Below are 12,031 nucleotides of genomic sequence, written 5' to 3'. Positions count from 1 at the left end.
TAGGCAGAAGCTGGGACTCTGTCTGCAGAGAACTCACATGGCTGTGTTTTTTATAATTCTTCCTTGGTCCATCTTCTGTCCAATGCCATGCACAACAAACACGATATGAGAAGTCTGTGAGGGCTTGTCTTCTAGCGTGGCTTCTTCTACATAACCTCTATGAAGTCTGGTCCCACTACTGGAGGCTGTAGGGAAATTATGGCCCTAAGTTTAGTACTTGGGAAGTTGTATTGTAAAATATGTTTAAAGAAAGAAAAAGTAGTAATGATAAGAATCTAAGAAAATATTTCACTGGGTATAGAAAGAGAAAATAAAGTTTGTAAGATAATATCTATTGACTGACAGACATAAAATGAAGTGAATACAACAGAAAAGCCAGAAACCACTAGGAAAATAAAAGGATAAACAGAATATAGAATAATAAAAAAAAACCTATATTAAAAAATATACCAGGTATGGTGGCATACACCTTTAATCCTAGCACTTGGGAGGTAAAGGCAGGTTGATGTCTGTGAGTATAAGGCCAGCCTGGACTACACAGTGAGTTCCAGAATAGCCAGGGATATACAGTGAGACCCTGTCTCAAAAAAAAAAAAAAAAAAAAAAAAAAAAAAAAAGTCAAAGAGAGCTTGCTAGTCAAAAAGTACACACATTCGCCGGGCGGTGGTGGCGCACGCCTTTAATCCCAGCACTCGGGAGGCAGAGGCAGGAGGATCTCTGTGAGTTCGAGGCCAGCCTGGTCTACAAAGTGAGTTCCAGGAAAGGCGCAAAACTACAGAGAAACCCTGTCTCGAAAAACAAACAAACAAACAAACAAAAAGTACACACATTCAATTAATATTTTGAGCTGAAGACGTAAAAAGGTACTCCACAAAATGAATACAACTATAAACATATAAAATATTCAGCTACATTTATAACAAATAAATTAAAATGACATAATAACATTTTATTAGATTTAAAAATGAATTTTCAAACTTATTGAGGATACTCTATCTTCCCTAAACACTCATTTTAAAAAAAATTATCTGTGTGTGTGTGTGTGTGTGTGTGTGTGTGAGTGAGAGAGAGAGAGAGAGAGAGAGAGAGAGACAGAGAGAGAGACAGAGAGAGAGACAGAGAGAGAGATGGAGAGAGACGACATATGGGAAGCATGTGAGAGGTCAGGGGACAGCCTCAGGTGTTCGGTGCTTACTTTCCACAAAGCAGCCTCTGGTTCTCTGCTGCATGATGCTAGGGTAGCTGGCGCTGAGCTTCCCGGAATCCGTCCCAGCCCTCTGTCTTGCTGTAGTAGTGCGAGGACTGCGGATGCATACTATGCATCTAGCTTTTATGTGGCTTCTGAGACTTTGAACGCAGGGCATCACACTTGAGTGACAAGTGCTTTTTCTCTATAGAGCCATCTACCCAACCCTTCCTTTTTCTTTAGTAAGACTACTTCACAGGGCAATGGTGGTGCACATCTTTAATCTCAGCACTCGGGAGGCAGAGGCAGGCTGTGGCCAGCCTCAATCTACAGAGTGAGTTCCAGGACAGCCAAGGCTATTACACAGAGAAACCCTGTCTCAAAACCCTCCCCCAACCCCCGCCCCCAAAATCCCTAGAATAAATAAAATAAATAAATAGATAGATAGATAAATAAATAAAACTACTTTAATCTGTAAAAGGCCAAGAAGCAATTCCTTTAGCAAAGTTCTACAAAAAGTTGTGTTGTCTTTCCCACAACCACTACTCCCTCCTCCACTGAAAATGAATCTGTGACAATATGGCTTCTTTCCCAACAATTCCAGTCCCCAAACCCACTGTCCCTGAAGACACTTTCAGCCTCCCCTTCCTTTATGCCATGTACCAAGTGCCATGTTCAGGTTTCACTGTCTCGAGGTAGACTGCTTTCACATAGTTATGAGTTAGTAAGTTTTGCTCAACAGGGTTCTTGTCACTGAATTTAACTTCTACTTAAAAATACAATAAAAACAGAACATGAATGATATACTTTTGAGAACACGCAGTGACGTGTAACAATACCTTTAGAAAACCCCAGTTTCTGGGTTACAGTCCTTGCGATCTTGGATGTCGTGGCATCACTGTAGAGATACACCTCATCCATGCTGTGCCAATCCACATGATTCCGACTCAGTTTGAAACTATGAACAGCTGTTGTACAAAAGAGAGGAATTTCAAGTTCTCCAAGACAGATTTTCTTTGCGTAGAAAATCCTAACACTCAGGTTTCTGAATCACTATTACCTAACTCAGATACCATGTGCTTTAGTTCAGTAGAGAAAATTTCATTAAAACCATCTGTCACATAAGCAATACACAGACCTTTATAAAAGATCAGCAATGCTGCGAGGAACAGCAGAGTGACCGGCATGACTGCATGATATTGACCTCTTGGATGTGGGTGAAATGGCTTTTGATTATGAAGGAGTTGCATCCCCAGGGGTATGGCTCCTCTTTCTGTGGGGTACACACCTATTTAAAAGTTTTCAATAGCTCTGACATAGAAACTTAAGTTCTACCCCTCTGTTGATTTTATTAAAAATATTAGGATATGTAAAAATTTCACTCAATGTGAAACAAAAAAGAGACCGATTTGCTCAAAAACTGTGATTGGCAGGGTACACCTGTTTTACCTAAAGATGAATTGTTTTAAGAATTAAGAATACATTCTATGTAAGACGGTATAGTCCTGGTCAAGACTGTAAGACATGCTGAAGTAGCGTGTTCCCCCTGAGAAGACATGGCACACTACAAGAAAATCTAGTTCTTAAATTAACAAGTAACTTAGTTTGATGAAAACCAATTATATTTTACTTACCTCTCAGGATATGTTAATGACTTGTACATATGTGTGTGTGTGTACGTGTGTGTGTGTTGTGTGAATGTATCTCTCACAGGACTAAGATTCAATTAACACAACACACACTAACAGCTTTAGTTCCACACAATGCAACCTCAGGCTCAGACTTTTAATTTAAAAGCTTTTCATAAATTAAAAGGGTTTAATAACTTTTGCAAGGGCTTAATAACCATTTACAAAACAAATTATTGTTAATATAGTTCTGAGTTCCATATGTTTAAAAGACTGAAACTATATGATCAAATATTTAGAGAAAAGTATAAATCTAGCCAAAGTTTGTTCCTCTGCCAATCATTTATATATTGTCTTAAAGTGGAACATCCTAATATTCAAACACCGTAATGGAATACAGTTTTTTATATATACGTATAATAATGTAAAACTAAGCCAAACAGCGCAACAGAGACATTTTCAGAAAAAACTAGTACTTCTAAGCTTTAAGCACAACTGAACTACAGCTGGTGTGAGCTACACAGAGAAACTACGGTTACTGTACCTTGGGAACGCTTTCGCTTAAGACCTGTGGCATCTGTACTCTCCTTATATCCTCTCCATTTGAACAGAGAAGGGAGGGTGAAGGGAGGGAGGTGGTAGACAACTAAGAAAGCAAAAACACTGAGCTTCAAAGTACATTTAAGTGAGTTTTTCTATTTAGCCTTTTCCTTTTAGTCTTAACTTTTAAAAACTACATTTGACAAACATTACTCTAAATGCTTTTTAAAATATAATTTCTAGCTAAAAATTGGTAAAACAAAAATTAGTTTAATGTCTGTCAAATATATGCTCTACTTGTATTGAAAGGAACAAATTTATCAGTGACAGACAATTACATGATCATTATTTAATTCCTTTGCATAGCTACAAGAAATGCATGGCATTTTTGAATGCTAAGAGATTTATGAACTCTATCTTTATTTGTGATGACATAGCCAAGAGGTGATACACAATTTGAGAATACAACCATATTTTAAACAGCTAATTCAGCTCCCCTGAGATACCACAGTATACAGTCCACTGAATGCTCTCCATACTAAGGTATGATGGCTTTAAGATTCGTTAAAAGCAAGGCTTCCTATCTCAATTGAGAAAGTTGTTAAAAGACTTAAAAGTGAAAATTTTTCTAAGGAAATCATATTGGAGGCTCAACTTTCAACTATCCCTTTTGGAAAGATTAATGATAACATAACAAAAATAATCTCATTAGAAAAACATACGCTGTGCTACCTTGTAGGCATTAAGCAGACAGCACAGAAAAGCCAGGCGGACTGGAGATTTGACGAATCAGTAGATAACCTTAAAGCCAACATGTTCCTTGTCGAATCTGCTAGTTATATATCGCTGATAACATTCCTTATATTTAAGTAATTATTTAGTATACTTGAAACTAAATTTTAAAAATCAGTTTACTACGTCAGGTAATTATCAAATTTTTATGATTTAGCTAAAATTTATGTTTTAATACATTCAATTTTCACCCTCACTCCCATCTACATGAATTTGACATTCAAAGGTTAAATATTGCTCAAATGAAAAAAAAATCTTTAATTTCTGTTGTATATACAATCAAAGTATATGCAAATATTTATGCAATAAGGGTTTTTGGGAAATTCTTACAAAGCATTAACAACTACACCTACACATTAAATTACTACACCTACATGCAACTAGATGGCTTTAGGACTATAAACTAGGGCTAAAAGCTGGAGGACAGCAGAACTATAGAACGCCTCTGACACAGGAAAAAAGGACTCGGAAGCAGGTTTCTTCCTGCCCATGTTCTTTCATGTGCCTTCTGGTCAGTCAGGAGCAGAGGTATACTTAGGCCAGCAAAGGCGTTAAACCAAATAAACTAGGAAAAGCTGCTAGTACAGCTAAGAGGTCAGACCAATATAAACTTGTATAAAGAAACAAAGACTAGATTTTGTAGGTCCAGTGGTAAAACGAATCTGAACCAAATCCCACATTTACCCAAAAGAGCTCTCAGGACACATATAGGCCACCTGACATTATAAAATTTTGTAAGCACTTTCAGAAAGCTGGTCAGACACAATGATGAATTCCTGCCTTTTAAAAACAACAGCTTAACTCTACAAAGATAAACAAACATCACTACACAGCTTTCTGCTCCCAACAGAAAATTGTACTTATTTAAAACCTTTTTATAAAATTAAATGGTTATGGTTCTTTACCTTTATATCTTATTTTCATTTGAAAACCATTTGCTACAGAGCTTAATTCTTTGAAGCCCAAACACAGAATTACAGGTATTACTTTTCACAGAAGAAACCCTTTACAAACTAGAGATCACTTACAGGTAAAGGAGGCTTAGGTTCTAGGCAGTTCTAGTTCCTTTTGTTAAAATACATTTTGTTTAGTAGCTCCTATGTAGTATTACAAAAGTATTCATAAATTCCCAGTACAACTGAAGGTGTGAGGGTGTAAGTTGAGAGCATTAAATAAGACATTTACATATTAAAGTCTTGTTCGGTAATGAAAAACGACTGAAATGTTAAATTATTTAGAATCATTTCCTTACTAATTAATCTCTTAGAAACTTTCTTCACCATGTAACTCTGAATACAGTAAGTTTATCCAAAAAAAAAAAGAATAGAATAACAGTTTCTACAAGAGAGATACACAACTACTTTTTCCTTTATGAAAGCCAACTGTCTGGAAAACCAGTACTCTTCTTTTAGACAGCGGCTTGCCCAGGCTGCCTCAGAGGATGCCTTGCTCTTTCCTTCCAAGCAATCAGAGTCCAGATATGTCCCATGATGCCTAGCATTGATCTGGAAAATTCTTTCTCTCAGGGAAAGCAGGTGGCCTTGTGCATCTCAAACTTGCTAAGTACAACCAAACTCTAGCACTCTTTCTTGGACCTCAGGTAAATTAATTTGAACAACTGATAAAAAAAATTAAATAATAAAGTCACAACCCCAAACTAGAAGATGGGAATCTTCAGTCACAAAGACAGAGGAGAAAGCTGGTTCAGGGGCCAGAACACCTCCACTTCATCTCTCTCTCTCTCTCTCTCTCTCTCTCTCTCTTTTGAGATAGAGTCTCACTCACTCTGTAGCCCTGGCTGGCCTGGCACAGGCTATGTAGACCAGGCTATCCTCAAACTCTTGGGTTTTCTGTTCTAGGACCCCATCGAGAACACCAGGTGAGGAAGTCTGAGCACAGCAGGAACATCTATTTGTGATGTGGTAGAAGAGCCTCAGCTCGTTTGTCTCATGTTTCTTTTACCACAAAATCGAGGTTGTGCAGTTTGTGGCCAGACATCTATTTGTGATGTGGTAGAAGAGCCTCAGCTCGTTTGTCTCATGTTTCTTTTACCACAAAATCGAGGTTGTGCAGTTTGTGGCCAGAGTGATGCACAATATTAATACATTTAGGTCAGCTTTTAAAAACTACTGTATATGCTTGGATAAACTGTAAGGGAACGAAACAACAATTGAGCACTAAATGTGTTTACAAATTTTGCTTTGTTTTTCGAGACAGGGTAGCCTGTCTCAGGAGTTTCTCTGATAGCCCGGGAATTTGCTCTGCAGACCAGGCTGTCCTCAAACTCAGAGATCCACCTGTTCCTACCTGCTGAATGCTGGGATTAAAGGTGGGTGCCACCACTACCTGGCAAGAATTACTAATTTGAAGGCACAATTTTATTTATATTAGTCATCTTAAGTAAATGGATGGGCTCAGATTAGTTACTGTGTTAGATAAAAATTTCCTAGCCTTGGGGTTGGAGAGAAGGCCCAGTGGTTAAGAGTGCTTACTGCTCTTGCTGAGGACCTGAGTTTGGTTCCCAGCACCCAAATGGCAGCCTTTTCTGACCCCGTTGGGCACACAGGTGGTACACATAAATACACTCAGCCACACACATACAGATAATTTATCCCCCCTGGCTATTAGATGAGGTAGGAGAGTATTTTCATTTTAGTTCTCAGAGAATTAAGTTTCAAGGATCTAAGTCACAAAGCAGGTTATCTTTATTTGGATAGTTATACCAGACTTCCATCAATCTAGTTCAATGTTTATCTTCAGATTAATATGAAAATCTAAAGGAGGTAAAAACTTAAAACATATCCAATCCATCTGTGGCAACACTTACACTAAATGGACATGGTCAAAAAAGTGGGAAGTTATATCTTATTTTAATGCTCCCAAAGGCAAGAACTTCATTTCTTTGGGATTCCATAAAATACTGGAAGAGTTCCTGCTCTAATATTTTTAAACATTTGTATTTATTGGACGAGACTCTTCAGACAGCCTGTTAATAACTCCATGGCACTTTCTTCCAAACTGTCTGGGTCCACTGTCTGCTGTGCCACTTTGCACTCAACCTGCTCACTGTCCTGCTGGCTCTCTCTTCTCTAAGATACCCTGAAAACTCCGTGGGTGGATGCCTTTGTATTTCTCCTACAAAACTGCCTAGCAGAACCGGCAGGCATTGACAATCTTTCCAAAGGAAGAGCCAAAGCTTTATCACCACATGAAAATATTTAGTTGAAAAGGGTATTTTTCACACCAAAAAGAGTGAAATAGAAAATTTCAGAAGTTTAGAAAGAAAGACGAAATAATCAGGAGTATATATTTTTTTGTTAAATGTTTTAAGTTTGAGTTATTTTCCCCTAAATGGTGGCTTTTTGGAGGGTAAATGTTGTTTCTATAATATCACTGTAAAACACACTACCAAATTTCCCATGATCTTCAAAGTTAAGTGTCACACCTTAACCTCTGAGTATATATTTATCATAATACCAAATAATAGATGAAAGGACTGAAAATTATTGAACTAACAATATGATAAATCTTTATCTATATATCACAATGCAACTAACATTCTCATCACAAACCGGAGTGGTGGTATATGCTTGTAATCTTAGCACTTGGGTGGTTAGAGGTTAAGAGGTCACACTCAACCACATACAGAAGTCAAGGCCAACTGGGACTACATGACACCGTTTCCATAAAAAAAAAAAAAAAAAAAAAAAAAAAAAAAAAAAACCAGATCAACAACAACAATAAAAATTTGTGAGGCAGTGGTGGCACATACCTTTAAACCCATTACCCAAGGCAGAGGCAGGTGGATCTCTGTGAGTTCAAGGCCAGTATAGTCTACAAGGGCTACACAGAGGGACTCTGTCTTAAAAGACTAAATAATAAATAAATAAAACACATATATAAATAAAATTTTCTTCTAATGAGTGTCAAGGAATCATTTTAAATTATGACAATTTAATACATTATTTCTTTTTTCTTTCCACTCTCTTTCTCTCCCTTTTGATATAGCCCTGATTATCCTGGAACTTGCTATTAAAGGTGTGTACCACCATGCCCAGATGAACATGTTATTTCTAATTAGAATTTCATGTGGATCCTTAAAGATACCAAACAATATTGTTTCACTAGTTGAGATTTACCCCCCTCCAACACACACAGAGAAAAACCTACTCTTACAAATAAACTGTGTTCTTTTTTTTACCCCACAAACAGGGTTTCTCTGTGTAGACCCAGCAGTCCTGGAACTCACACTGTAGACCAGGCTGGCCTTGAACTCACAGAGATCTAACTGACTCTGCCTCCCAAGTACTGGGAGTAAAGGCATGCGCCACCACTGTCCAGCATAAACTGTGTTCTTACGAATACCAAGTTTGGGTACTTTGCAGAAGACTGAAGTATTTGTTACATTTAATATTTAGAAAGGGAGCAGAATATAGAGTTGACATGAAAATTAATTTTATTGTGCATATGATTCTAAACCAGTGAGATGCAGGGATGACAGACAATAACTCCACAAAAGGGGAAGAATAGGATGAGGAAGGGGACAACTTCCTCATAGTTTGCATATTCCCCGCCCTTCCTCCATGTCCCGGGGCTTTCAAGCACTAACAGTAAGGAACTGGGGTGACAAAAACTATGTTTGTTATACGAATTGCTATTTTTAAGGTAGAAAACTTAAGGAAGAAAACAGTTCCCAAACTGCACTTTCTCTAATAACAATGTTTTAGGCTGAAGTTTCTGTCATTCACACACGGAAGTAGGTTTGTGGTGATTCTGGTCATAGTGGTAAGAGATTTCATTCCTTAACTTCAAATCACAGATACATTTTCAATTCCTGCTGCACAAGAGAGCAATACTACTTCTCTAGTTATTAAAATCTTAGCTGCAGGCATCAGCAGCCACAGCTCTTACAGAGAACCACTTTTTCTACACTGACGGGTAAAACCTTTAGCCTAAATCTACAGCAAAATAAGGATATACTTGAGTCTACAAATTAATAAAATGAGGTAATGTATTTAAAACTCAGAGTTGGACCTGCCAATTGTAAAGCATCACATAACGATAGATTTCACTGGAAATTTATCAGTTAACCAGACTTAACTGAGTAGACACAGGAGCTAAGGTAGTGAGTGTTACAGCTTCTTTTCTTGTGACCAATGCATGTGCTTATGTGTGTTCAGTGACATGATAGACAGTTAAGAACAGAAGCAGAGAGGAAAACAATGGACCACAAGAGAAGAAACTGGATCAAGGTCTGAAGACAGTGAAGAACGACATTCTGTGAATTACCTGATCAATACTGGGCTTCTTGCCTTTAGAGAGGTTTTATGGGGAAAGGAAAAGGATGACCCAAGTCGCACTTCATCTGGGTTCAGCAGGGCTTGCCAAAAGCCTCCCAAACAAAGGCAAGCACAGAGGAAGAAACACTCTAAGTATCTATATAGTCTAAGCTACCTGGACATTGTACTCACCAGAATAGTTGATCCCACTGCCTGCATTAAATGGAATAATAGAAGGATTTTTAACTTTACCACATACTTTGAGGTTTATTCAAGATTCAGACACATACTGAAAACATGGCAACCTTGGCTATTATATAACATTCTAACTGTTGAAACATATTTACTTGCTGAGTAAGGAACTCTAAGAAGAATAATGTTTTAAATTAAAAACTGGTATTTATCTTCCAAAGAGAGGTAAAAGACACACAAAAGTAATGCTGACTTTTAAAACTCACGAAAAGAATCAATATTGAAATACTAATAAAAGTGCTCTTTTAATATAACAGCAAGAATTTTTTAAAATAAGTTCTATTTTCAGTGATAACTCAAATTACCCTAAATGACTAACTTGGAGTATAATATAAACAATTTGTACCAATATTATATATTTTGTTAATACCATGCAATAAAACCTATGTACTAAGTAAGATAATCCAGAAATTCATAGTAACTTTAAATTCTAGAATAGTAAAGTATTTAAAAAACCAAATTTTAGAGCTAGGGGATATAGTTTAGGGGTAGTACACTTGCCTAGTATGCATAAGGCCTGACCCCTAGCACTTCAAATAATGTCAAATTTAATAAATTCTAACCCCTCCTGAGTTACTGTTACCAAACTTACCAACTACTCTATGAATCATCGATTGCTTGCTTACTTACTTTTACAGAACGTTATTAAATGTATTAACTGGTCATCTTACCATCTTTTCCATCTATGGGTTTTGACACTTCAATATCAAAGTTTTCTTGCATCTGCTGACCTCTAAAGCAACTGAGATGTTCTTGCTCGATTAAATTACTTTCTTCTTCTTCTAGAGGCTGCCAAGTCCCATCAATAAACCACTGTCCACGCATTACTGGTATTTTATCAGCTTCTGAAAAAGAGACATCACAAGGTCAGCATCTCAAAAGGAGACTTAGCTACAATCTTACATTCTACTATTGTGATTCTCCAAACAGACTTTAATGACCCAATATAGTCATTTAAGGTAGAAATAAATCCAGATTTCAAGTCAGGGTGTAATTTTCCTCTTCATTTCAGTCACGGTCTCACGCTGGAGCCTTGGCTGGCCTGGAACTCATGGGGTAGACCAGGCTGGCTTCATGCCTGCAGCTTCTCTCTGACCTCTGCCTCCTGAGTGCCAGGTTGGCAAGGGTGAGACACCACCCCTGGCTAGAGTACTTTACAGACACCAAGACTAAGTTATCCCACACACTACATCCTACACACTACACCTAAGCTGCTTTACCATTCAGAAGACAGATGAGCAACTGTCTATACATTTGAGGCCCTAAATAACCAAATTGGAGGCTAAAGGCTTTCCTGTAAGACTTTGTTGATAGTTCAAAAGCCTTTGTGGTAGTCTGAATGCAATTGGCCCCCATAATCTCCTAGGGAGTAGCACTATTGGGAGCTGTGAGTGTGGCTTTACTGAAGTGGGTATGGCCTTGTTGGAGGAAGTGTGTCACTGTGGGAGTGGGCTCTGAGGTTTCCTATGCTGAGGATACCACCTAGTGTCTCAGTTGACTTCCTGTTGCTTGCATATCAAGAGGTAGCCAGTACCATATTTGTCTGCACACCGCCATGCTCCCCACCATGATGATAATGGACTGAACCTCTGAAACTGTAAGGCACCCCCAATTAAATGTTTTCTTTACAAGAGCTGCAGTGATGCCGGGTGGTGGTGGTACACACCTCTAATCTCAGCACTTGGGAGGCAGAGCCAGGCGTATCTCTGTGAGTTCGAGGCCAGCCTGGTCTACAGAGCGAGAGCCAGGACAGGCACCAAAACTACACGGGAAAACCCTGTCTCAAAAAACCAAAAAAAAAAAAAGAAGAGTTGCAGTGGTCATGTGTCTCTTCACAGCAATACAAACGCCAACGAAGACAGCCTTATATTAAGGTGATATCCCAGATGCAGTGTTTAGAAACTGTACATGCAAGGCTGAGCTTTTTAGGCCATGTTGGAATACATGTGTTTCCAGGTAGAACACAGGAAAAATAAGGCAATTATAGTAAATTTCTCATCCATTTAGGAAAATTTATTGAATAACATTTTTTAAATAAATACTGTTACCAGAAGCCTAAGACCTTTGTTTACTTTAAATAAACCTCACGAGTAGTCATCTTGAATCCTAAAAATGCTTACAAAAAAAGCAAACACAGGGCTACAAGTACTATAGTAGCAAAGTACTTGCAGAAAACACACCAGGTCCTCAGTTCAACTCTCAGTACTACCAAAAAAAACAAAAACAAAAAACAACAACAACAAAACCAAAGCAAATAATAACTGCCCCCTCAAAAACAACAACAAAAGAAATCAACCAGAATTAAACTAACATTACCCTAAAAGTAGAAGCAAAATGAAACACACACACACACA

The 12,031-nt window shown here is 37.9% G+C and overlaps 1 protein-coding gene across 8 annotated transcripts in view; it reads right to left on the bottom strand.

Moving 5' to 3' along the window:
- Ddhd1 (DDHD domain containing 1) overlaps positions 1-12,031 on the bottom strand; it is an 81,028-nt gene that overhangs the window by 30,149 nt on the left and 38,848 nt on the right. For 3 of the 8 annotated variants that reach the window (XR_008217108.1, XM_052733438.1, XM_052733440.1), the window contains exons 2-6: positions 10,349-10,522; positions 9,618-9,638; positions 3,359-3,460; positions 2,026-2,154; positions 38-185 (exon numbers count right to left, since the gene is read on the bottom strand). Coding sequence is in view for 7 of the 8 variants with exons in the window: in XM_052733438.1 (XP_052589398.1) it covers positions 38-185; positions 2,026-2,154; positions 3,359-3,460; positions 9,618-9,638; positions 10,349-10,522 (574 nt within the window). In the remaining variant the exon portion in view is untranslated. The remainder of the gene's footprint in view (positions 1-37; positions 186-2,025; positions 2,155-3,358; positions 3,461-9,617; positions 9,639-10,348; positions 10,523-12,031) is intronic. The other 5 variants (XM_052733441.1, XM_052733443.1, XM_052733442.1 and 2 more) reach the window with 3 other exon arrangements.

This window comes from Peromyscus californicus, unplaced genomic scaffold (assembly GCF_007827085.1).
Source record: "Peromyscus californicus insignis strain IS unplaced genomic scaffold, ASM782708v3 Scaffold_12__1_contigs__length_115047231, whole genome shotgun sequence".
NCBI lineage: Eukaryota > Metazoa > Chordata > Mammalia > Rodentia > Cricetidae > Peromyscus > Peromyscus californicus.
This window is presented reverse-complemented; position numbering and strand designations above follow the sequence as displayed.